A 22683-nucleotide genomic window follows, 5' to 3' on the forward strand; every position below is an offset into this window, starting at 1 on the left:
CACAAAAGACGGGGGTGGCATGGTATGGAATAAAAACACAAGAATGGAGGAGACTAGAAGAGACCATAAGGTCTATACTAGGCAGTTCCATGTCGCTTACCACCTGCCATCCCCATCCATAAAGTTATCTAATCTTATCTTAAAATAGCCAATTGTTTCAGAGCTCACTACATTGTTACTAAGTCTGTTCCATCCGTCAACCACTGTTGGTAAACCAGTTCTTGCTTACTTCTTTCTTAAACCTAAATTTGTCCATCTGAAATCCATACTACGAGTTCTGCCCTGTTGTCTTAATATGATGACCTTGCCTGCAGCACCCTTGTTAAAGCCCTTGACCCATTTGAATACCTTTATTAGATCACCCCGCATTTTCGTCTTTCTAGGGCAGGTGTTCTTAACCTTTTTTCCCCAATTCCCCACTTTTTAGTGAGCCAACTCTCCATTTCCCACCACAGCATCGGTCTTTGACAAATTTGATTTTAACCCATGCAGTGTTTAGTACGTAAATATACGCTTTGCTTTTTTGTGCCATTTTACGGCCCTTAATTTTTGTTCGCATATATTAGATTTTTTACAAACAGTTATCACATTCCCCACTTGGCAACTCCGCCATTCCCCACCAGTGGGGAATTCCCCACAGGTTAAGAACCACTGCCCTAGAGAGTGTAAGTTAAGGTGTCTAAGCCTGATATTGTATGGTATGATAATTCTCCTCTGTACTGATTCTTGTGAATTAATATCCATTCAACAGGACGGAGACAACAACTGTACCGCATGGTCGAGGAATCAGACCTAGCATAACAAAACACAATATTGTGAAGGCAAAATATCTCAGGCAACCTGTAAGCCTAAACGCAAACTGAGACGCAGTGACACAGGAGACGCAGGTGACACAGGAGACGCAAGTGACACAGGAGACGCAGGTGACACAGGAGACGCAGGTGACACAGGAGACGCAGGTGACACAGGAGATGCAGGTGACACAGGAGACGCAGGTGACACAGGAGACGCAGGTGACACAGGAGACGCAGGTGACACAGGAGACGCAGAAGACACAGGTGACACAGCACAGAGCAAAGGCAGACTTCCTGTCGCTGAATTGAAGTACATTTTGAACTTCTCTCTCGATTGAAATGATGAGGTAGCATACCTAGAAGCATTTCAAGTGACGGAGAAGTTCAAACTGTAGTTCAGTTCAGCAACAGGAAGTTTGGCTCTGCTCTGTGCTGCGTCTCCTGTGTCACCTGCGTCTCGGTTGGCGCTTAGGTTAACATGACGACCGCGCAACAACAAAGCACCGTTATGTTATTCAACAACGATACCGGTAGACACGCGCCGGCCACGAGGTTTCAAGTTGGATTATTTTTTTTAACTGTTGGTGTACCAACCCTGACGACGACTTCCAGAAACTCCACAGCACAACTCCGTTTACGTGCAAAGACTTCCAAATCCGTTAAGTTTCCGTCAAGGCGGAAAGGGAACTTAACAATAAATGTCCCGAAGAACAGATGCCTAAACACACACGAAGAACTTGTACATATGCTATAGCTCTGTGGTCACACACACACACACACACACACACTCTCTCTCTCTCTCTCTCCTAGTAAGTGAACCTCAGCATGGATATAACTTTACGGATTTTTGGTTTCTACATTTTTTTCTGGTTATTGTTGCTGCTGCCAATGCACCGGAAGGACTAAATGACCATTCACCAGACACCTGTTGATTGGCCCTTCCGCTGCACCTTTTCAATTTGAACAATCATTCATGTTTCCGCTAGTTTGCTTTACTCGGGTCAGAAAAAAAATAATAATAATAATAATAATAAAAAAAAAAAAAGTACTGACGGGGGTTCCCCACATGTTTCTGAATTATTAATATACTCATTATCATTACCATTATAATCTAGGATCCTAAATATAGTTTCACCTAAGCGCTCCCCCACCCTCACCAACACTAATCACTAAGTACACCTACATTCGCAAACGAAAACCAACTAGTCAGACTATTGGAACTATTCGGCCAGGCATCGACGACAACACCGTCCCTCAAATCATACAAATCATACAAAACAAAGCCCTAAAAACAATTACAGGCTGCACAAATACAACACCTACAGACCATTTACACCATGAAACAAAAGTCCTCAAAGTCAAGGACCACATCGACATGAGAGGCACACAAACACTTGCTGCAGCCACCACAAACACATCACACCCGCTACACTACATAGCAGAACACCCACACACACCAAGAAACATTAAAACTACACCCAAAGACCTTTATTACGCACAGATACTCTCTTCTCTTCCTCCTCAACCACCAAATACCAGCCTCCGGAAACATATTCATAATCATATCACTCACCGCTCCATTAACACACTGAAAGACAACACACTGCTGCATGCCAGACCCCCTGATATCCACCCTTCTGAATCCTCTCTCCCACGAAAGGACAGAGTCCACTTGGCCAGACTGCGATGCGGTCACCACCCAGCACTTCTAAGCTACCAGAAGAGGCTGGACGACCGTGTTGTGAACAGCTGCCCAGGATGTAACACTTCACCCCATACCATACAACACATAATGGAAGACTGCATTATACACAATCACGCACGCAAACAACACAACATACACTCTATAAAGGATTTGTGGGAAAACCCAGTTTCGGCTGTGGCCTTCCTTGGGGAGACGGGACTGCTCGGACAGACAGTCTAGGGAACGACAACAACAACAACAACACCGTCCCTCATGCGGGCTTCCCAGTGCAGCATTTTGTCCAGGATTTCCCAAACTGGGGGAAATTTCCCCTTGGGGGAGGGAAATTTGAAGTTACCAGGGGGGGATAAAAAAAAAAAAAAAAAAAATATATATATATATATATATATATATGTATATATATATATATATATATATATATATATATATATATATATAATGGACTTTCTCATGCCCGAGAGAGAGTATGGCTGTTGTAGATAGGCGGTGTAGTTTATTATGTAACTGTTTAAAACTTTATCTGTACATTTTTAAAATAAATGAGTAAATAGTCACAGTCTGTCTTGCCATGAAGGAGGAAATCTGGATGGTTAAACTGGTTGTAGGGGGGAAATGACTGAAGAAATTTTAGGAACCATTGGTTTAGTCTATAGAAATTCCCCAACCTTTTCTTGGGACATGCCCGATCTAAGCACCTCTAAAATCTAGATGACCCCCGGTAACATATAATTCTTATTATAAAAACACACATATATGTTATTGCACATGTACACACACATATATTTCACATGTACACACATATATTGCACATGTACGCACACATATAATTATTATAAAAACACATATATATGTTATTGCACATGTACACACACATAGAGGACACGGAAAGAAAATCAAGAAAGACAGCTATAGAAGAGATCTGAAAAAGAATAGCTTTCCTCACAGAGTAATAGACATTTGGAACAAGTTAGATGAGAAAGTAGTGTGCAAAAACACAAAAAACAATACATGAATTTAAAAATAGTTTGGATAAAATGATATATAAAGACGGGACACCACGAGCATAGCTCCCCTTCCCGTAAAATACAACTAGGTAAATACACACAAATATTTTTACGTACACATAATGTATATGCACTGTACGTGATAACTCGCACACACACACATTCATACTCATACAAACTACCTAGGAAAAAAAATCACTATTAACTCAATTCTCAAATTGCCCACAAATAAATTAAAATTGTCCTCTCTATAAGGCGCGTCCCACGTTGGGAACTAGAGTGGTAGGCAACCCTTACATCTAGAAGAGCAATTTTTTAAAGTTTAATGAAAATGTTGTACTGTCGGAACTGCAATAAAAAACTACTGAACTTCAATAATATACCAAAGAGATTATACCCTACTTTAAAGCAATTCTAATTATAGTGTTCAATTTACTTATACTTCCAAGACGAAGTTGAATAGAAACACACACACACACACACATATATATATATATATATATATATATATATATATATATATATATATATATATATTTTTTTTTTTTTTTTTGCCTGGACTGTTTTACAGAATATGACGTCTTTTGTTTTGTTGGAATCATCATCATCATATCTTGTCGCACCAGAACCGTGTCCATATAAGGGCAGTTTCATTTGCTTCCCTAAGGTCTTGGTCGGAGCAATGGGGACTCAATGGACATTCCCGGAGGACGTGGACCATCGTCTGTACTTCGCCACAGGGACATTGGGGGCTATTGGTGTATCCCCACTTGTGTTGATTTTCTCTCGTTTTTGTTGGAATGATTCTTTTGTAAGAAGCTTATGGGGCCATACAAGTGTCCTAAAGAGCCGCAGGTTGCTGACCACTAGTGTATGTGTGATTCACCATTGTCCTGGATCATGTGTTGGACTCGTGATCGACAGCTATTTCTCTTCCGGATGAGAGCTCATAGCTTATATATGACCGATCTATGGGTAATGTGTGTGTGTGTGTGTGTGTGTGTGTGTACCCAATTGTAATATACAGGAAAGGAGTTATGATCGTAGGGCACCGTCTCTTTTTTTCCCATTTACCATGCCTAGCTTTGAAATAGCTTATGAATTAAGCTTGGGATAAGCTATCCTATGAATTAATGCATCACTATGGAATGTTGTATTTTTTTTACTTGCTTTAGATTCTTTTTCGAATTTGTTCCAAGGCATGGCTTCACGATTCTCTTCTCTCCTTTGTGGCCAGAAGCTTTATCTGCTTCCTGTTGCTGACGTGAAGTACAGTTTGAACTTCTCTCTCACTCGAAATGCTGAGGAAGTACAACTCGAAGCATTTCAAGTAAGAGAGAAGTTCAAGTTCTACTTCAATTAAGCAACTAGATGTCTGCCTTTACTCTGTTGCGTCTGCCTTTGCCCCGTGCTGCGTCTGCCTTTGCTCTGTGGTGCATCAGTCTTTGCTCTGTGCTGCGTCTGCCTTTGCTTTGTGCTGCGTCGCCTATGATCTGTGCTGCGTCTGCCTTTGCCTCGTGCTGCGTCGCCTTTCCTCTGTGCTGCGTCTGCTTTTGCTCTGTGCTGCGTCGCCTTTGATCTGTGCTGCGTCTGTCTTTGTCCCGTGCTGCGTCGCCTTTCCTCTGTGCTGCGTCGCCTTTGCTCTGTGCTGCGTCTGCCTTTGCTCTGTGCTGCGTCTGCCTTTGCTCTGTGCTGCGTCTGCCTTTGCTCTGTGCTGCGTCTGCCTTTGCTTTGTGCTGCGTCGCCTTTGCTCTGTGCTGCGTCTGCCTTTGCTCTGTGCTGCGTCTGCCTTTGATCTGTGCTGCGTCGCCTTTGATCTGTGCTGCGTCGCCTTTGATCTGTGCTGCGCCTGCCTTTGCTCTGTGCTGCGTCACCTTTGCTCTGTGCTGCGTCGCCTTTACTCTGTGCTGCGTCTGCCTTTGCACTGCGCTGTGTCGCCTGTACCTCTGTTTGCTCATAGACTCACTTTGGTTGTTGTTGTTCTTTTTTTTCAAACTTGTTTATGTCTTTCCCCATATGTGGAGACAACAACATAGCTCCATTTTAGGGTGGATCAGACATTTTATGATTTTCTTTTCGTTGTCTCCTCGTCTATGTACTGGAAAGCCACTTCTATATTCGTTAGTAGTCTATGTTTCGTCCATCACTATTTTGCTGATATGCTTGTCAAGTGATAAGCTATCTGTGGCCAACACTCCCAGAACTTTCTCTTCTTTTGGTTATGTAATTTATTTGTACCACTGAGTAAGAGTAGTTCGTTTGTCTTTTTCATTAGTTTTTACCCATTTCCAATACTTAGAATCTTTTTTAATAGAATTAATTTACCGCGACTGGCTACGTGCATGGCCTCGCCATCCATACCGTATGGAACTCTTTCCTTTTTTTTGGGGGGGGGGAGACTACAACTTTTTTTTTTTTTTTTTTTTTTTTTTTTTTTAAATAGTACCCGCTCGGACCTCAACTTTGCAGGTGATCCGGGCCAACTGTTCACACGATGCCGCTGTTATTAGCGGGGGCACCTCAGGGGAAGGTTACCCTCAACCGCAAGCGGCGCCGAGGGGGAAGTGTGTACTCCCAAGAAACTGAGGGGATTGCCTCGGAAGGGGAGTGGCGGGCAGAGTCCTAGAGTGTGATGGCCTGGACTCTCACTAGGAGTTATCCTGAAGGCGCATCTCAATGTTACCATGAGGAGCGGTGGGGAGTGGGGGAAGGGGGAGTTAGTGTATATCACCGAAGGGCTCTCTCAACCTCCTCCAGCTGAGGTCCATTGGGATGAATCGTGTGCGCGCACGGGAGAGAGGATGGGAGAGGGAGAGAGAGAGAGAGAGAGAGAGAGAGAGAGAGAGAGAGAGAGAGAGAGAGAGAGAGAGAGGATGGGGGAGGGACGGAGGGAGAGAGAATGGGAGAGTGGATGGGGGAGGGAGGGAGAGAGAAATGGAAGAGAGTGGATGGGGTGAGGGAGGGAGGGGGAGAGAGAGAGAGAGAGAGAGAGAGAGGATGGGGGAGGGAGGGAGGGAGGGAGAGAGAAATGGAAGAGAGTGGATGGGGGAGGGTGAGAGAGAGACAGAGACAGAGACAGAGAGAGAGAGGGGGGGGAGGGGGGATACCCCCAACAAGCTATCTAGATCCCACGTTGTTTCAAACCCAAATATTGTTTGAGGGCGGTGAGGCCGATGGATTAGATACCACTCAAAAAGCTTATCAGGAATGATCCCCCACGAGGCTGAAGTGGCCCAAGGGTGAGGCCCGGGTGGATGACAGCCTCGCAAACCTATTAAAAAAAAAAAAAAAAAAAAAAAAAAAAAAAAAAAAAAAAACCGCAAGCGAGTATGACTATGCGCTATGACAGAGTTGCTGTTCATGCTACTACTACTACTTCAGTTAGTGTATATCTTCATTAATTTGTAAGAGGAATGGTCTTTGGATTCAAGAAGGAATGTATTATTATTATTATAATTATCATCATTAATTTATCATTAGTAACAGTAGTATTACTATTAATATTATTATTATCATAATCATTAATGCATTATTAATAGTATTATTACTTTCATAAACACATGTTACTACGACCAGTGATGTTTGTCCTCCCGTCGCCTCAAATCAACTCGATGACGGTTACGTTTCAAGGCCCCTCAGCTCTCTCTCAATAAACTGATAAACGCGCCATAAATATAGACACTGGTGTTATGCAGCTATTAAGCCATCGAGAATACACACACAATCATACAAGCTCCACAAGATAACACCAAATTTGTTATCTAAGCCTGAATTCAACAATGTCAAGAATAATCACCTTTTTTCACAACTGTATATTATTTACTATCGATAAATCTAAGAATACTGGGCTGATATCTCTTACATAATTCCCTCCTCTTAAAACGAAGTATTTTTTTCTTTGATGTGACCTCCAACAAATATTGTAGATAAGAACGACATACTGCGTTGCGTATTATCTTCGCAGAGATATAGAAAACGGGGCCAGACGTCGCCTTGATCTCGACATTCTTTCTGTCGTGTTTGACAACGCGTGCATCCCCTACAAGAAGGACAACTCGGCGGACGGCGGAAAACCAAGTGCTTCAGTACCGACATCCTCATCTTCTGTGGCCATGAAAACATTCAACCTTGCACCAACTAGGTTGGTATATACTGTATGTGCATGAGCACGTGTGTGTCTGTGTGCGTGTGTGTGCCTGTGCGTGTGTGATTCATGGCAATTCATCATGATCTTGGATCACGTGTTGGTATCATGATCGACAGCTATTTCCCTCCCGTAAGAGAGCTCAGAGCTCATATATGTGTGTGTGTGTGTGTGTGACTCACCATGATCTTGGATTACGTGTTGGACTCGTGATCGACAGCTACTAACCTTTCGGAAGAGAGCCCAGCTCATGTGTGTGTGATTCAATCATGGTCTTGGATCACGTGTTGGACTCGTAATCGACAGCTATTTCCCTCCCGGAGGAGAGCTCAGAGCTCATATATGACCGATCTATGGGTAATACTGTGACCTTACACGCACACACCCAACTCCCCGCCCACGAGAGTTGGAGTAACGACTCGCAGAGCAGCGGTAGTGAAATTATTTCAGTCCTGGGCGGGATTCGTACCTGGACCTCCGTAGTGGCAGCCGGGAATTCTACCATTACGCCACGAGTGGTGTGTGTTTATATGTGTGTGTGTGGGGTTAAGTTTCCCTCCGTTAACTGACACGCAGATAGTGTTTTGGCTCACAGTGTATTTGACCTGACTTGACTGACACCATTCAGGGTCTGTCCCTAAACTGAATGGGGACATTCTGAAGCTGCTCTGAACATCATTATCTGCACGAGTTCTCCCCGGGTTGAAAAAATAAATAAATAAAAAACAAACTCTCAATAACAGCAGATAAACATACCAAGGTCAGCTTATCTATAAAAAAAAAAATAAAAAAAAGGGAATGTCCATGTGTCATCAGCACTTGATATGTGTGATCATCACCACCGGATTGAGATGACACCCGGAATCAGTTGAAACCTAACAAGTGATCATGTTCCGTTGATTGCCGATATATATATATATATATATATATATATATATATATATATATATATATATATATATATATATATATATATTCAAGTAACGTAGGTGTCGTAACACACGAATAAAATAAAACTTAAACCCACTCTCGGAGAAAGATAAGCTGAGATACAGAGTAAAACCGTATATTTCGACCACTGACTGTGGTCCTCTTCAGCAGTTACAATTATAGGGTACATAGACAAGAGGTTATATACAGAGGAGGAAGGGGCATTGGGGGACTCAGTAAGCCTCAGGTCACTTGCCCCGAGTGAGGTCGGACGTTACGTCCTGTAGAGATGAACTTGTCAACCGCCATACTAGTTATAGCATCAGGTGACCATTGACTCTCAGCTGTATTCCTCCATTCTAGCCTTTTAGATCTCAGAATAGATTGGAGGAATGCAGCTACAGTGTACAATTCAAATTGTAGTTTCAAAAGAAAAAAATTATTGAGTCCTCACTAATAAAAAAGTTTCCTAATTATAATACATCAAAAGGTCAATGGTCACCTGATGCTATAACTAGTATGGCGGTTGACAAGTTTATCTCTACAGGACGTAACGTCCGACCTCACTTGGGGCAAGTGACCTGAGGCTTACTGAGTCCCCCAATGCCCCTTCCTCCTCTGTTTATAACCTCTTGTCTATGTACCCTATAATTGTAACTGCTGAAGAGGACCACAGTCAGTGGTCGAAATATACGGTTTTACTCTGTATCTCAGCTTATCTTTATCCGAGAGTGGGTTTAAGTTTTATATATATATATATATATATATATATATATATATATATATATATATATATATATATATATATATATATATACATATACATATATATACATATTTTATATATATATATATATATATATATACACATACATATACATATATATATACATACATACATATACATATACATATAAACATACATATACATATACATATGCACACATACATATACATATATATATATACATATACACATATATATACACATACATATACATATATATACACATACATACATATATATATACACATACATACATACATATATATATACACATACATACATACATATATATATACACATACATACATACATATATATATATATATATATATATATATATATATATATATATATATATATATATATATATATATAATTTTTTCTCCTGTCGACTGCTCGGAAGCAAACCAGCAACGACGCCTGCGTTTGAAGACAGAGGAGACCACACAAACCTTTCCTTGCAATGCGCGCGTTACGGAAAATAACAGAGGGACTTAGGCCAGGGGATGCGGAGGTGCTGCAACCTCCATACCTCAGCCCTAAGGCGCTCGGACAGCCAGGGCCAATGGCATTCTGTCGCCGGCTACCATGTGGGGGGGGGGGAGGCACTCGCCACAAACCTACGCAAGATTTGACGTCCCACTTACTTGGTCGAGATGGTGTTAATCGACCCCGTCACAACCAGCAGGAGGCAGAGGAGCAGTTGCTTATTTGTCCAAGCCATGATAGGAGGACAGGCGGTGAGGTCAGCTCAGGTCAGGGTCTCTTGTGGTGGTGGTCACTGCTTCGCCTAAAGCAACTTCGAGGAAAACGGGCTGTTTCTTCTTCTACCTGAAGTCGTCAGTCGATCTGAGATGGTCTCCAACTGACGTGGAAGGTGTGCGACGACGATGACGACACAAAACGAAAAAAAAAACTTTTGACAAGAATTCTTCCGTCCTTTTTTTCTCTTTTTAAATTTTCCTTTTTTTTCAGGACCTCAGAGGGACGATGATGGAAGCGACGTGTTGCTTGGGTACCGTGTACGTGCACCGCTGGCCTCGGGAATGTGAGGAGTGTGTTGCTGTTTCAACAGCTCGAAGAAAAATTCGGCCACCACCGTTTATTAGCACCACCACCAGTAATCTCTTCCCAACGCCAGGTACTGCCTCTTCTTGCGGACGATATCTTGATAATTCCGCCGATAACTCCTCACCTCAAACGATTAGAAATAAATCTTATCTGTCGTTGATTACGAAATATGGGGAACACCTGGACAGACAGCAGTACTTTGCTCCACTACCCATCTCGAAATTTGCTTAGCGTTGTTGTTGTTGTTGTCACTGCTTGTAAAGGAATCAAGATAAGCCCGTTGCTACACGTGTAAAAATGAGAAAAATAGAAAAAATGTAAAGATACCACGGGGGCCTGCCGCCACATTCGGCATCATTTGTTCCCCTTTTGGCAAAGAAGACCCCCAGGAAGGCGGAGGCGAATGACCTGAGGTCACGGTGCCACTGGGGACGCAGGGAGTTCCTCGAGACAGAGCAAACACCAGCCTAAATTCGCAGCCGCTGTGCGCGCGCGGTGGGGTAGGTGGCGTCTGCCCACTCCCTTGTCAGTCCAAGGACATTTGGACGAAAGAGGGGGGCTGGCGGCTTCTTTCACAGTAGCAGCAAAGTGTTCCTTGTATTCCAAGTTTCTGATCGCGTTCGTGTTGCTGACTTTAATTGTACCATAGTAGTTATCTTCCCTCGCAGTATTTCAGCTTTTCACCATACACAGACCGATAGCGGTGAGTGAATCCAGTCTTTTATGCAACAAATGGTTTCAGCTTACCAACATTCTGTACCAAAGAACTAATTCCAGCCCATGTTTCCTGAGTGTGAAGGTTACCCCCCATCTTGTGCTTGACTACTTGATGCAATTCTCTTAATTTCAGCTCCCTATTTCATATGCAAATCAAAGATCTGCTCATCAAGGATCTGAATCAAGAACACACCACTAGAAATAATGGTTGTGGTCACTAAACATTAATTATATGTTGCCTCAAGTTACTTATGAATTTATGTATTTTATTTATTATTTACATTATTATAATTTTTATTTGTTCATTTATTTATCATTATTATGATTTTTTCACATCTGACCTAGATACGGACCAAAAGGTCTCCTGTCAGCATGTTCTGCCTTTGTAATAACCCGCTGCCCTATAGTGGCTGGCAACGGTTCTAAAGTGATTCCACTGATCTCTCTGCAAAGAAACTTTGGACTATTTTCTGTGTGCAACTGCTTCTATGTCAGCAGCTGAAAGTAGCAGAAAGGCAAACAGTTGCGGGTTCTCCACTTTGTGTTGACGTGCACCACCCGACCGAACAGTAATGGTGGCCACATATAAATATGGCATTTAACGTAATTGAAACTGACAGAGAGATATCTTGGGCCCAATCCAGAGACCAGGTGTCAGCCCCTCAGGGCTGCATCTCCTGATGAAGATGAAATGCTTGTTTATTTGCTTTTCATTTATTATTATTCATTTGTCAATTTATTATTATTTACTATTTACCTGTTTATTATTTAACTATATCTATGCATTTATTTTATTCATTATTTATGTTATTCTATTTTTTATTTATCATTATTATACTATATACTTTTTTTGCATCTGTCCTAGTTATGGACCAAAAGGTCTCCTGTTGGCATGCTCCACCTTTGTCATCCTTTGACATGTTTTGAAACTGGAAAACTTCTATATCATCCTGTAAGACCACCATATACTGTACAGATACCCATCACTGGTCCCAGCAGCAGACATAAACAAGGCATTTGATAAAGTTCCCAGAACACAAGGCATTTGATAAAGTTCCCAGACACATGTAATAAAAAAAAAGAACATAGAAACAGACATACACAACAATGACGTGAAATGGCTGTCAAACTTCTTAGCCAGCAAACACTGCAGAATATTCCAAAATAACCAACTTCCTGGGACAAAAAGACTGTACAATGCAATCCCACAAGATCCAATACTCTCATCCATGTCATTCAACCTCTTCATAAGCGATCTCCCAACACTAACCTACACTGATGACCTGATTATAATAACCCAGCATATGAACTACAAAGTAGCTCCTATAAACACCCAACCTTTCTTAACTAGATCTATGGCTTATTGATAAAAGAATGAAAACCTCCCCCAGAAAATATCACTAGACATTTCAGGTAACCATGAATCATGGAAAGGTCCAATAGTGCAATACAATGGACAAATCCTTCCATTGGAAGGAAAAATCACTCCCAAAAGAAACAAGAACCATGTTGCATTCAGGTCACCATACAGCAGGCATGGATCCAGGAATGTTATTTGGGGTGGGGCTCGAACTAATAAGCGATAACCGATACTTGAAACACGCCAATATTTTAACCCCAAGAATAATGCTGTTGGCTTGGAGATTGGTCCAGATGCCTAATTCTGTTTTGCTCATAATTGTATGTAAAATCATATATAATTCATAAATATAATTCAAATCATAAATTCGCACTAAAAAGTGTTTATCCAAGGAGAATCAAACTCGAGATGAGTGTACCATACTCGGGGCGTTGGGGAGGGGCCTGCCCCCCCGTATCCGTGCCTGCCATTCAGCACTAAATACCAATACAGAATAGGCCTGGTCACAGAAAACAACTGCCCCATATGCAACCACCACATAAATGACACAGAACACCTCATGTTACACTGCCCCAGCCTTACCATACCCAAACAACATAATATTTCTTCCTTAAATAACTTATGGGCCAAACTAGTGGCTGTTGCTTGCTACCCATGGGTCTCTTAAAAGAGAAACCTGGGGCAATAGATTGCTCGATTGTCTGGGAGCATGATCGATCATGTAACTCCTCTCTATCAATGTAATAATGTGGTTTAAATACTTTTTACTTTCATGTCGCCTAGCCACTGCCAGGGGATTTAATTCAGTCATGGGGAATATCTGTGTAGTAATCGGTTCAATACATGTGCAGAAAATTCCATCCTAACAGACTTTTATCATAGAATTGGTCAAAAACCTTACAAGTAAATGTTATATACACAACAAGTGTACTTGAAGACTACAACCACTTTGTCCATTACACTGTAACTGCATGAGAAAAATCATGAACATTCATAGATTTGAGGTTCACATGTATATGCCTATAGTGTATGTATGGAAATTTTACTCTTATCAGAAGCCACTCTAGATAGTGGGTGAAGTCCAGATAACAACAATCAAGGTACAAAGGAGACTATTTTATATAGAATAACTGGACCAACATAGAAACTACTATCACCAAAACAACAATGCAATATCATCAACAATTACTTCTCTAAAACAAGCTTCAAACCCAAATATCAAAAATGAATCATACGAAAATTGACTAAAACATATGAATCTGTTTTCCCTAAAAAAAAGTAGACTCAGAGGTGACTTGATACAGGTCTTTAAAATTCTAAAGGGAATTGACAACATCAAAAGTGACAAAATTTTCACATTGAATGAGAATCAGACAAGAAACAATGGTCTCAAACTGTCCGGAAATAGATTCAATTTGGAAGTGGGTAAAAACAACTTCGCCAACCGTGTAGTTAATGAATGGAATAAACTTACTGCAGAGGCAGTGCAATGTAGTTCACTTCAAAGCTTTAAGAATCATTTAGATAAACACCTAAGCAAGATGCTGTAATGATTATCATTTATCTTATATTATTTGTTTTTGTTTTGTTATCATTTGTCTGTTTGATTCTCATTTATTATTAGTTATCTTTCAATTTATCATTTTTTTTTTATTTACCTGTTTGTTTATCATTTAACTATACCTATGTATTCATTTATGTAATCCTTTGTAATCTTTGTAACCATAAAACAGAAAAAATATATATATACATACAGGATGTTTAGGATAAATCTGATCATTTTTATATCTTCTGTCATTTCAGAACCATTTGAAGGATTTAATAGCGGTAAAGTACAAAGGATTGCTGATTCTGTGTACTACTGGTGGGTGTGAGAGCTAGAGAGAATAGACGACTGGAAAGCACTGGAATATTGGAAGAGAGTGACCTGCATCATGATGATTCATGCCAGATTAAAAAATGTGGAAATCTAAGCTGAAGCTCAGTGCTCCTTTACTACCATGAAGGCCATGAGATGTGAGCTGGAGAATTGCAATGGAGATGTGAAAGAAGTGGCTAGCAGGAAGAATCATAGCAAGCATTCTGACTCTGTCCACGCAATGAAGTTCGTCGAGAAGCTGCAAAAAAAAAAAGGTGCGGCAAGATCCAGGCAAGGCAATGTAGACCTTGGTGAGAGAGATGGGCATTGGAGTAGTGATTATGAGAAAAGCACTGAACAAGGATCTTTGCTACTCCTAATACAAGAGGCACAAGGTCCAACTACTCACCGCCAAGGCCCAAGAGAACCACCTTACAAAAGCCAAGAAACTCCTCAACAAGGTCAAAAACCAAGTCAAGGCAGGGATGCTCTGGTTCTTCTCAAATGAGAAGACCTTCTGCCAGGGCCAGTTGCACAATGCGCAGAACAACAGGTGGCTAGCCTACAGCCCACATGAAGTACAACGTTTCACGAGGACCAAGTTCCCTCAAACTGTGATGATCTTTGGGTGTGTTTCCAGCGAAGGCCACATCATGTTGCCCCATATCTTTGCTGTTCACTGTTGTCAAGCGCTGGATGGAGAGGGTGGCTGCGGGAAGACCATATGTATGGCAACAGGACTCAGCTCCACGTCACACCTCCGGGAAAACCCAGAAGAGGCTTTCTGAGAACTTCTACAACTTCACCAGTCCCAACATCTGGTCCCCCAACTCGCCTGAATGCGACCCTATGGACTCTTATGTGTGGGGTGCAGTTGAAAAAGACACCAATTGTACCGCCTTCAACACCAAGGACAAGTTGATTACCAAGATCAAACTGGAGTTCAGGTATCTCTCGAAGGACACTGTGAAGGCCATGTGCTGCAGGTTCAGGTCCCACCTGGAGGCCATGATGGAGGCTCAGGACAGCTTCTTTGAGTGAGCTGTATTTGGCAAAAGATCCTCTAAGAGATGCACATTGAATTTTGAGAATACATCAATTCTTGGCCAAGATATGACGATTTTCTTTCCTTTCCAAAAAAGTGTAAAATTTATCCTGAACATCCTGTACACCTAGGTCTCTTAATCTAGCACTCACCAACAGGTAAGAGTAAGAGCCACTTGTGTAGACATTTGGGCCCAGGACATAAACCCACCTCGGGAATTGGGAGGGCTTTATACCCTGGGCCCAAATATACATGTATGTGCATGCATATATATATATATATATATATATATATATATATATATATATATATGTATATGTATATATATATATATATTATATATATATATACATACATACACACAGGGATTTAGCAGACAAGAAGAAATGTATAATTATATATAATGTTTGCTATATATATAGCATAGCTCCCCTTCCCGTAAAATACAACTAGGTAAATACAATAAAGCCAGATACAGAAGCTATTCCTCCTTTCTCCAGCAAAAACACAGAAACCGGAATCAACTAACAGAAAAGTTCAAACACAGTGGGCCGTACAAGGTATCAAACTACAACATGAAGCACTTGGGTCCTATATAAAAACCCTTACACACATCTGCAACCACTCCTGGTTGCACAATAACATCTCAACAACTTGGAAAAAACACACAAAATCCTCATTTTGAGACATTTTACAGACCTACTTCTGTCCTCTACAATATTTAAACTAATGGAAAAATCAGCTATTGAATCAAATTGCTTAACCAACCTCACTAAATCAACAACAATTCAAATTGGGCCACTCCACCATTGCATAGTTCACAATCTAATGCTGCCATGTATATTTTGAATGTTCTTGTAATTCGTATTGAGAAAATGTAGTTACAAAAAAATTCTAAAATTTCACTAATGTATTAATTAGATATATATTTTTCCACTAATATTTTATAGTTACTCCTTCCTTAGAAGAGAAGTAACTACTAAAAATGTACACATAAAAAACTTTGTATACTCACAAATCTTATATATATAACGTTCAAAGAATATTATCTACTATATGAATACATGAATACAACTATTACATATGAACTTACCGTAAGTAAAAACTCAGGTTTTATTTCAGAATGAGGCAAACATATTTATCACTTTTCTTTTTTTGCATTTGAAAGATCAATTTTTTAATAGAATAGTTAGTCTAGGTTAGGTTAGGAGCTATTGGACAATATAAGTTTCATGTTAAATATCTGTGTTTGTATTTTTCTGGAATTTTAATCAAAACTAATATTTGCATTTACCTTATTGTAGTAGCTATCCATGAAAGGAGAAATGCTCCTTGTGTCCCATCTCCTAATCTCCAATTTTATCATACCTAGCCTTAAATTCATTAAAAAATCTAACTATATATATATATATATATATATATATATATATATACATATATATATATATATACTTCAAACATTCAATACTCTTAACCTCTTCGATATGATTACGCCTACATAGATGTCATGAGACACGAGTGGGTATACGAAGATGCCAGCATCAGCGTTATGATTATATTTATTTTGTAGTTGTAGCTGAGTTACCCCTTCATTTTGTGATCTAGTTTGATCACATTTTCTGTATTTATTATTACTTAGAGTGAAAGAGAATGAGTAATATGGCAGTGACTTTATATTTTACAACATGAGTAATGTGATGCATTTTACATTAGGTATCTGATGCTGTATTCAAGAATTTGACTTGTATTGAAGGGGTTAATATATATATATATATATATATATATATATATTTTTATATATATATATATATATATATATATATATATATATATATATCATACACACACACACATATAGGCCACATATCAAATTCTATGGTTGGGTGCAAATATAAATTGACCATATATATATATATATATATATATATATATATATATATATATATATATATATATATATATATATACACATACATACATATACCAAAGGCTTTTTCCCCCTTACAAGGGAGGTAGCCAAAAAACAAAGGCATAGAAACCACTCCCACCCATTCCATCCCCTACATACTCCACTCCCCTCTACCCTCCCTCTTATCTTGGCACCTCCTGGATGATGGGTATCCCTACATATATATATATATATATATATATATATACATATATATATATATATATATATATATATATATATATATATATGCAAGGTAACCACTTAAGAAAATAAACAAACGGAGCAGAGTGCTTTTATATATTACATCTTCAGTTTATAAAACACACGTTCATAGTGTTCTTAATGCATATATATATATATATAAACATAAAAATCTTTGAATTCCAATTGTTATGTTTAGACTTGGGTAAAATTCCAGAATCCCTCAAACCCATATATCTAACATGAAATTATGTTCAATAGCTCCTCACATAATTATTATGAAATTCCTATAAAATGGGTAGGTTTGGGTATATTATTTTATGATAATATACCCAAACCTACCCATTTCATAGGAAAAAAATTATCTTTGAAATACATAAACAAAAGAAGTGAAAAATGTGTTTATGTGATACTGGAATACTACTAGATTTAATTCATGTATTGTTTATATTCATGTATATCTACTTGATCATGATTTTCTCTGCCAAAATGAGAATTTCACAACACTGGAATTATAATATCATTCAAAGTGAGGTGGTAAATACATATACACAAATAATCCAATACACTGGCTTATTGTACCAGCCTGAGATGTTTAAATTTGGCATGTGATCTCCACTAATAGTAATACCCACAGTGAAATGGAAACACAGGATTAGGTGCATTCCTACGATAAGATACTGCTCAAGATAACCCTATCTACTGCTAAAGCCGATGAAGTGCATCCAGCCATAATTCTAAAATGTTCATGGAATTGTTACTATGAAAAATGGGAGCCTTCAACAATTGAATCTACCATAATCACCTGTTGCATACACAAAACATGACTCATTACCCCATGACCCTGTACACCCTGGTCATGTGTCACTTCTATTTCTTTATGAAACAACCTATAACTCACTTATTTATAAGTTCAGATTTACTTACTTTGTACTTAAGGTGTTCATAGACCCCGTAACCACCATGAGAAGGGCCAAAAGGGATTGTTTTGTCGACCATCGTGCCATGTTTCAGTTATCTCTCACACCCCCTTGTATTGTTTTCCTGCGACTGTCGAAATAGAACTAAAAGTTGGCCTTCATGATGTCGTAGGATTTGACGAACACTGATGTGTACGATATTTATACAGCATTCATTTGTTGAAATATGAATTATTATATTTGTTTACTTTCCAATTCCGTTTTGATTTAATCTATGCTTTGTTTAAGTTAATGAGTTGGTACAGTTAGATTGATTTTGTAAACCAACATTATTAAAGAAACGATTATTGAGTAAAAAATATTTCCTTTGATATGCATTACGGTTGTCTTTGGTTAAATGAAACAATGGCGATCTACAAAGCAGGTACGACAGAAATAATGCATAATGACAACATAAAACTTGAGATTGAAGTTGCAAGTGAAGCCTAAGGCTATGGACGTACGATTATTCAAGTTGGTCATGCATGAGAGTTGCAATGCTGCCGGAACTCGAACGGATCACCGCTCCGGCACCTCAATTACCTGTGAAAATTATATGGAAGATCATGGACGCTACATTTCCCCCAAGGATTACATCCATTAGTGTGCTGTTCACAAGTTCCTCCTAGCACATGCACCTGGCATAACTCCGTGCTAACTTTGTGTGTGTATGTAGGCTATTTATATATATATATATATATATATATATATATATATATATATATATATATATATATATATATATATATATATATATATATATATATATATATAGTTTGGGACACGTTGGTCTATTCTATTCAGAGACTCTTGGTCTCAGTTTGTCTTATACAATGTTCTTTCATTCTGCTGCTTTCCTTACACCTTTCCTTTGCCTCTCCATGATTCCGTTTTCAGCGTGATACCGTCACCAAAGATAGAACCACTGTTTGTTGCTAAGGAAATCCTTTAGGTCATCCAAGGCATTGGACCATGTCAAAGGGATGTCGGACTCGACAAAAGAGATCGAGGCCCCACGCGGCCATGAAGTTCACGAAGTTCTATATACATATTTTTTTTTATCATTCTCTCTCTCTCTCTCTCTCTCTCTCTCTCTCTCTATATATATATATATATATATATATATATATATATATCTATATATATATATATATATATATATATATATATATAAATATATATATATATATTTATGTGTATATAAATATATATATATATATATATATATATATATATCGATCTGCACGATCCTTTCGCTTCGGAGGCGACTCTGAAAATAGTGTGTGATAACTAGGCTAACTTGTTATAAAAACCTAGTTCTCATTATGATATATGTTATTCCTACAAGATATTCTTCCTAGTACTCATGAGCGTTAACGGGGACTCAGTCACATGAATTTGATAATAAAAACTGAAGAATTGTCATAGATCAAGTATTAGGGTTTATATTTGTTAAACTACATGAGCTTCTATTGCAGCGGAATCCTGAGCCAGAAGCCACATGAAGTTGCTTCAGACACTCGAAAACTCCTGATTCTGTGGAAATTATTGTGAAACTCTTCTCGGGTGATATTTGGTAAGCGGCAAGCAATTTGAACTTCTCAGATTCATATTTTATTGGTGCGTTTCTTTTTGTTTGGTGGTTACCGGTATATCTTATGACGATTAGTGAATGTAAACCAGAAAAACATAGTCATCGTGTGACATTGAGGGAAATAATAGGAAATGTCACGCTACAAACAATAATAAAACTAGAAGGCATATTGGTTTCCAAGACTGTTTACCGTTATTGTCTTGTACTCTGACGTCCTAGGATGAGATGGATGGATGGGGTGAAGGGGGCTTTGGGGAAGAGGGGAATGTCTGTTGAGGAAGGACGGGAGAGGACAGAAGACAGGGATGTTGGAGAATTGTTGTATATGGACGATGTTGGGATAGCATGAGGTGGAATGGGCGGGTGGATGGGGGGTGAGGTAGTATGTGTGAGCAAAATTTGACGCAGCCCGAAGGGATTTCTCCCCATCCTCTCATTTTATGCAATGGGGGGACGGAGAGGGAGGGTCGCCGATTTAATGAAGCGGCCTTGCTGTGGATGTGCTGTGTCTTGCGACACTGCTTCTGACCCAGGGCAGTGGACAAGGTGCAGGGATGACCCGTCATTCAGGAGGTGCTAAGATAAGAGGGAGGGTGGAGGGGTGTGGAGTGTATTTAGGGATGGAATGGGTGGGAATGATTTTATGCCTTTTTCTTTTTGGCTACCCCCCTTGTAAGGGGGAAAAAGCCTCGGTATATGTATGTATGTACTCTGACGTCGACAGACCGTTGTTCATCTAATTCCTTAATTAAACAAACAGAAGACTTCATTGTCCCAAGATGGAACAAGCGCACGAATTAGGTATAAAGAAAGAAAAAAATATATTTATCTTTATTAGGAAGGGAAAGCGGGCGTATTTAAAAGAAATTAGTGTCACATATTTTAAATGCTTAGGGGTCGTAGTAACCGACAAACGAAACTGATTCAGATTAGAGAAATATGTCAGTAGCGAAACCAAAGAATATGGCCTTGACTCATCTGGCGATATCCCAAAGTTGGAAAAAAAAAAATGAATTGAGGAAACCTCATGAAGGAGTATAGTTCTGCCAGCAGTCCTGTGTGGATCAAGCGCCCTGGGATACACGAAAAATGAGAAGCAGAAATTCTAACGAACTACAGATGGGCAAATACACTTCCTGCAATACATATAAAGGAGACAGAAGAAGGTTGTAAGCTACTGAGAGGAGTGCTGTAAGAGCGAAAGAATTTAAGGAGATTATTAGGATAAAAAAAACGTGATAACAACCAGACTATAGCGGAGGAATACGTGCCAATCAGGAAAAAAAAAATAAGAAAGAAAGTAAAAATTTGGGTCAATCGAGAGTGGAAGAAGGAGCTTGGACAAGGTGTCTGAAAATCCCGTGGGAATGGAAAAGGAAAAAAGCGAAGAAGATTTGTACGACAACCGAGAAGCCCCAGCGCGACTTTCTCCGACTGCTGCCGAACAAAACAGCAGTATAGAGTACATAAATGACAGATACAGGTACACAGGGAGGAGATATTCGGGGCAGCGATAAAGGAAGGACCTAAATCCTTTCCTACTCTGATGCCAGGCATGCCAAAAAGAGAACGAAGTTTCACTACAACAACAACCGTACCCAGACGACCAAGATCAACTAGTGAGAGATATAGTTGTCGACAGAGGAAAAGCTGAAGAGAAGGCGGCGCAAATCTGATACACAAGTTTTTGGAGCAAGCGAGAAAAAGACACAAAGAAGTCCAGCGAGTGCCATTTGATCAAATTTGAGCACCACACTGAAGTAAGAAAAAAAACATATTCTTGGAAAGCGCCAATGAAAAGGTCTTGCCTTTCCGACCACCATCTGAACTGTACTGAATTGAACTGTTGTAAGCAATCACGAGTTTGTTTATTGCCAACCATATCGTCATCATCCTCTGAGTACTAAGACACACCCCTTTTCTTATCTATTTCATTATTCCGACTGCTGCTAGACGCGTTCACACGGTATGGTTTTTTCAGAATGATATATCGATCTATTGAAACCTCCGTTTTGTCGTTAGTCTGTTTCTCCCCATCTAAATATAATCGTTTAGTAGCATCCAGAATCAAGACCCGCAGAGGCAGGCAAAAAGACCAAAGTCACAGCCACGAGAAACGACATTTCCAGCCACTTGCGAACTTCCCTTCCTTCCTTCTCCCTCCCACCTTCTTTCCTTCCCCTTCCCTCCTTCCTTCCCCCTCTCTCCTTCCTTCCTTCTAATGACGGTCAGGGACGACGTCACCGACCCGTGCATGCCAAGCAGTTGGAGGGAAAGGAAGGATCCGCAAAGGGATCACGATTCATGTACATATATGTATACACACATACATACATACGTACGTACATACATATATGTATATATCCACCCATCCATCCATTTTCCATGCATTCATTTAGGGTCCCACTCAAAGACCACTTTGTATCATCGCATCGCTCCGCCAGGTCAGGTCAGGTCATGAGGATCTTCACAGTTGTGATCCTGTAGTGACCCCGTTTGTAAGAGGGGGAGGAAAGGAGTAAGGAGGAGTTTGTTATAAAAAATACCCCGTTCAATCAGGGTC

The 22683-nt window shown here is 39.7% G+C and overlaps 2 protein-coding genes across 5 annotated transcripts in view; one reads left to right on the forward strand and one right to left on the reverse strand.

Annotated features, from left to right (window-relative positions):
* Tango9 (transport and golgi organization 9) overlaps positions 1–18645 on the reverse strand; it is a 49983-nt gene extending 31338 nt beyond the window's left edge. The window contains exon 1 of one of the 2 annotated variants that reach the window (XM_076200006.1): positions 18495–18645. In XM_076200006.1, the coding sequence (XP_076056121.1) occupies positions 18495–18574 (80 nt within the window). In that variant the 5' untranslated portion in view covers positions 18575–18645. Of the gene's footprint in view, positions 1–10011; positions 10474–18494 lie in introns of those variants that run through there. The other variant, XM_076200007.1, reaches the window with a different exon arrangement.
* LOC143034085 (uncharacterized) lies at positions 10366–15598 on the forward strand. 3 transcript variants are annotated; one of them, XM_076200010.1, is made up of 2 exons: positions 10366–10505; positions 14316–15565. In XM_076200010.1, exon 2 carries the CDS (start codon positions 14513–14515, stop codon positions 14876–14878), a length of 366 nt encoding a protein of 121 aa, XP_076056125.1. In that variant the 5' UTR covers positions 10366–10505; positions 14316–14512; the 3' UTR covers positions 14879–15565. The 3 variants fall into 3 exon arrangements, with proteins under 3 accessions (XP_076056125.1, XP_076056126.1, XP_076056124.1); XM_076200011.1 differs by lacking the exon at positions 10366–10505 and adding an exon at positions 10945–11138 and having other exon boundaries at positions 14316–15598; XM_076200009.1 differs by lacking the exon at positions 10366–10505 and adding an exon at positions 10957–11138.
* Positions 18646–22683: the final 4038 nt, after the last annotated feature.

This window comes from Oratosquilla oratoria, chromosome 16 (assembly GCF_046742065.1).
Source record: "Oratosquilla oratoria isolate Oo_2021 chromosome 16, ASM4674206v1, whole genome shotgun sequence".
Lineage (NCBI taxonomy): Eukaryota > Metazoa > Arthropoda > Malacostraca > Stomatopoda > Squillidae > Oratosquilla > Oratosquilla oratoria.

Excerpts from the sequence above, each read along its gene's own strand:
- LOC143034085 (XM_076200010.1), top strand. The coding sequence starts at position 14,513 with ATGAAGGCCATGAGATGTGAGCTGGAGAATTGCAATGGAGATGTGAAA.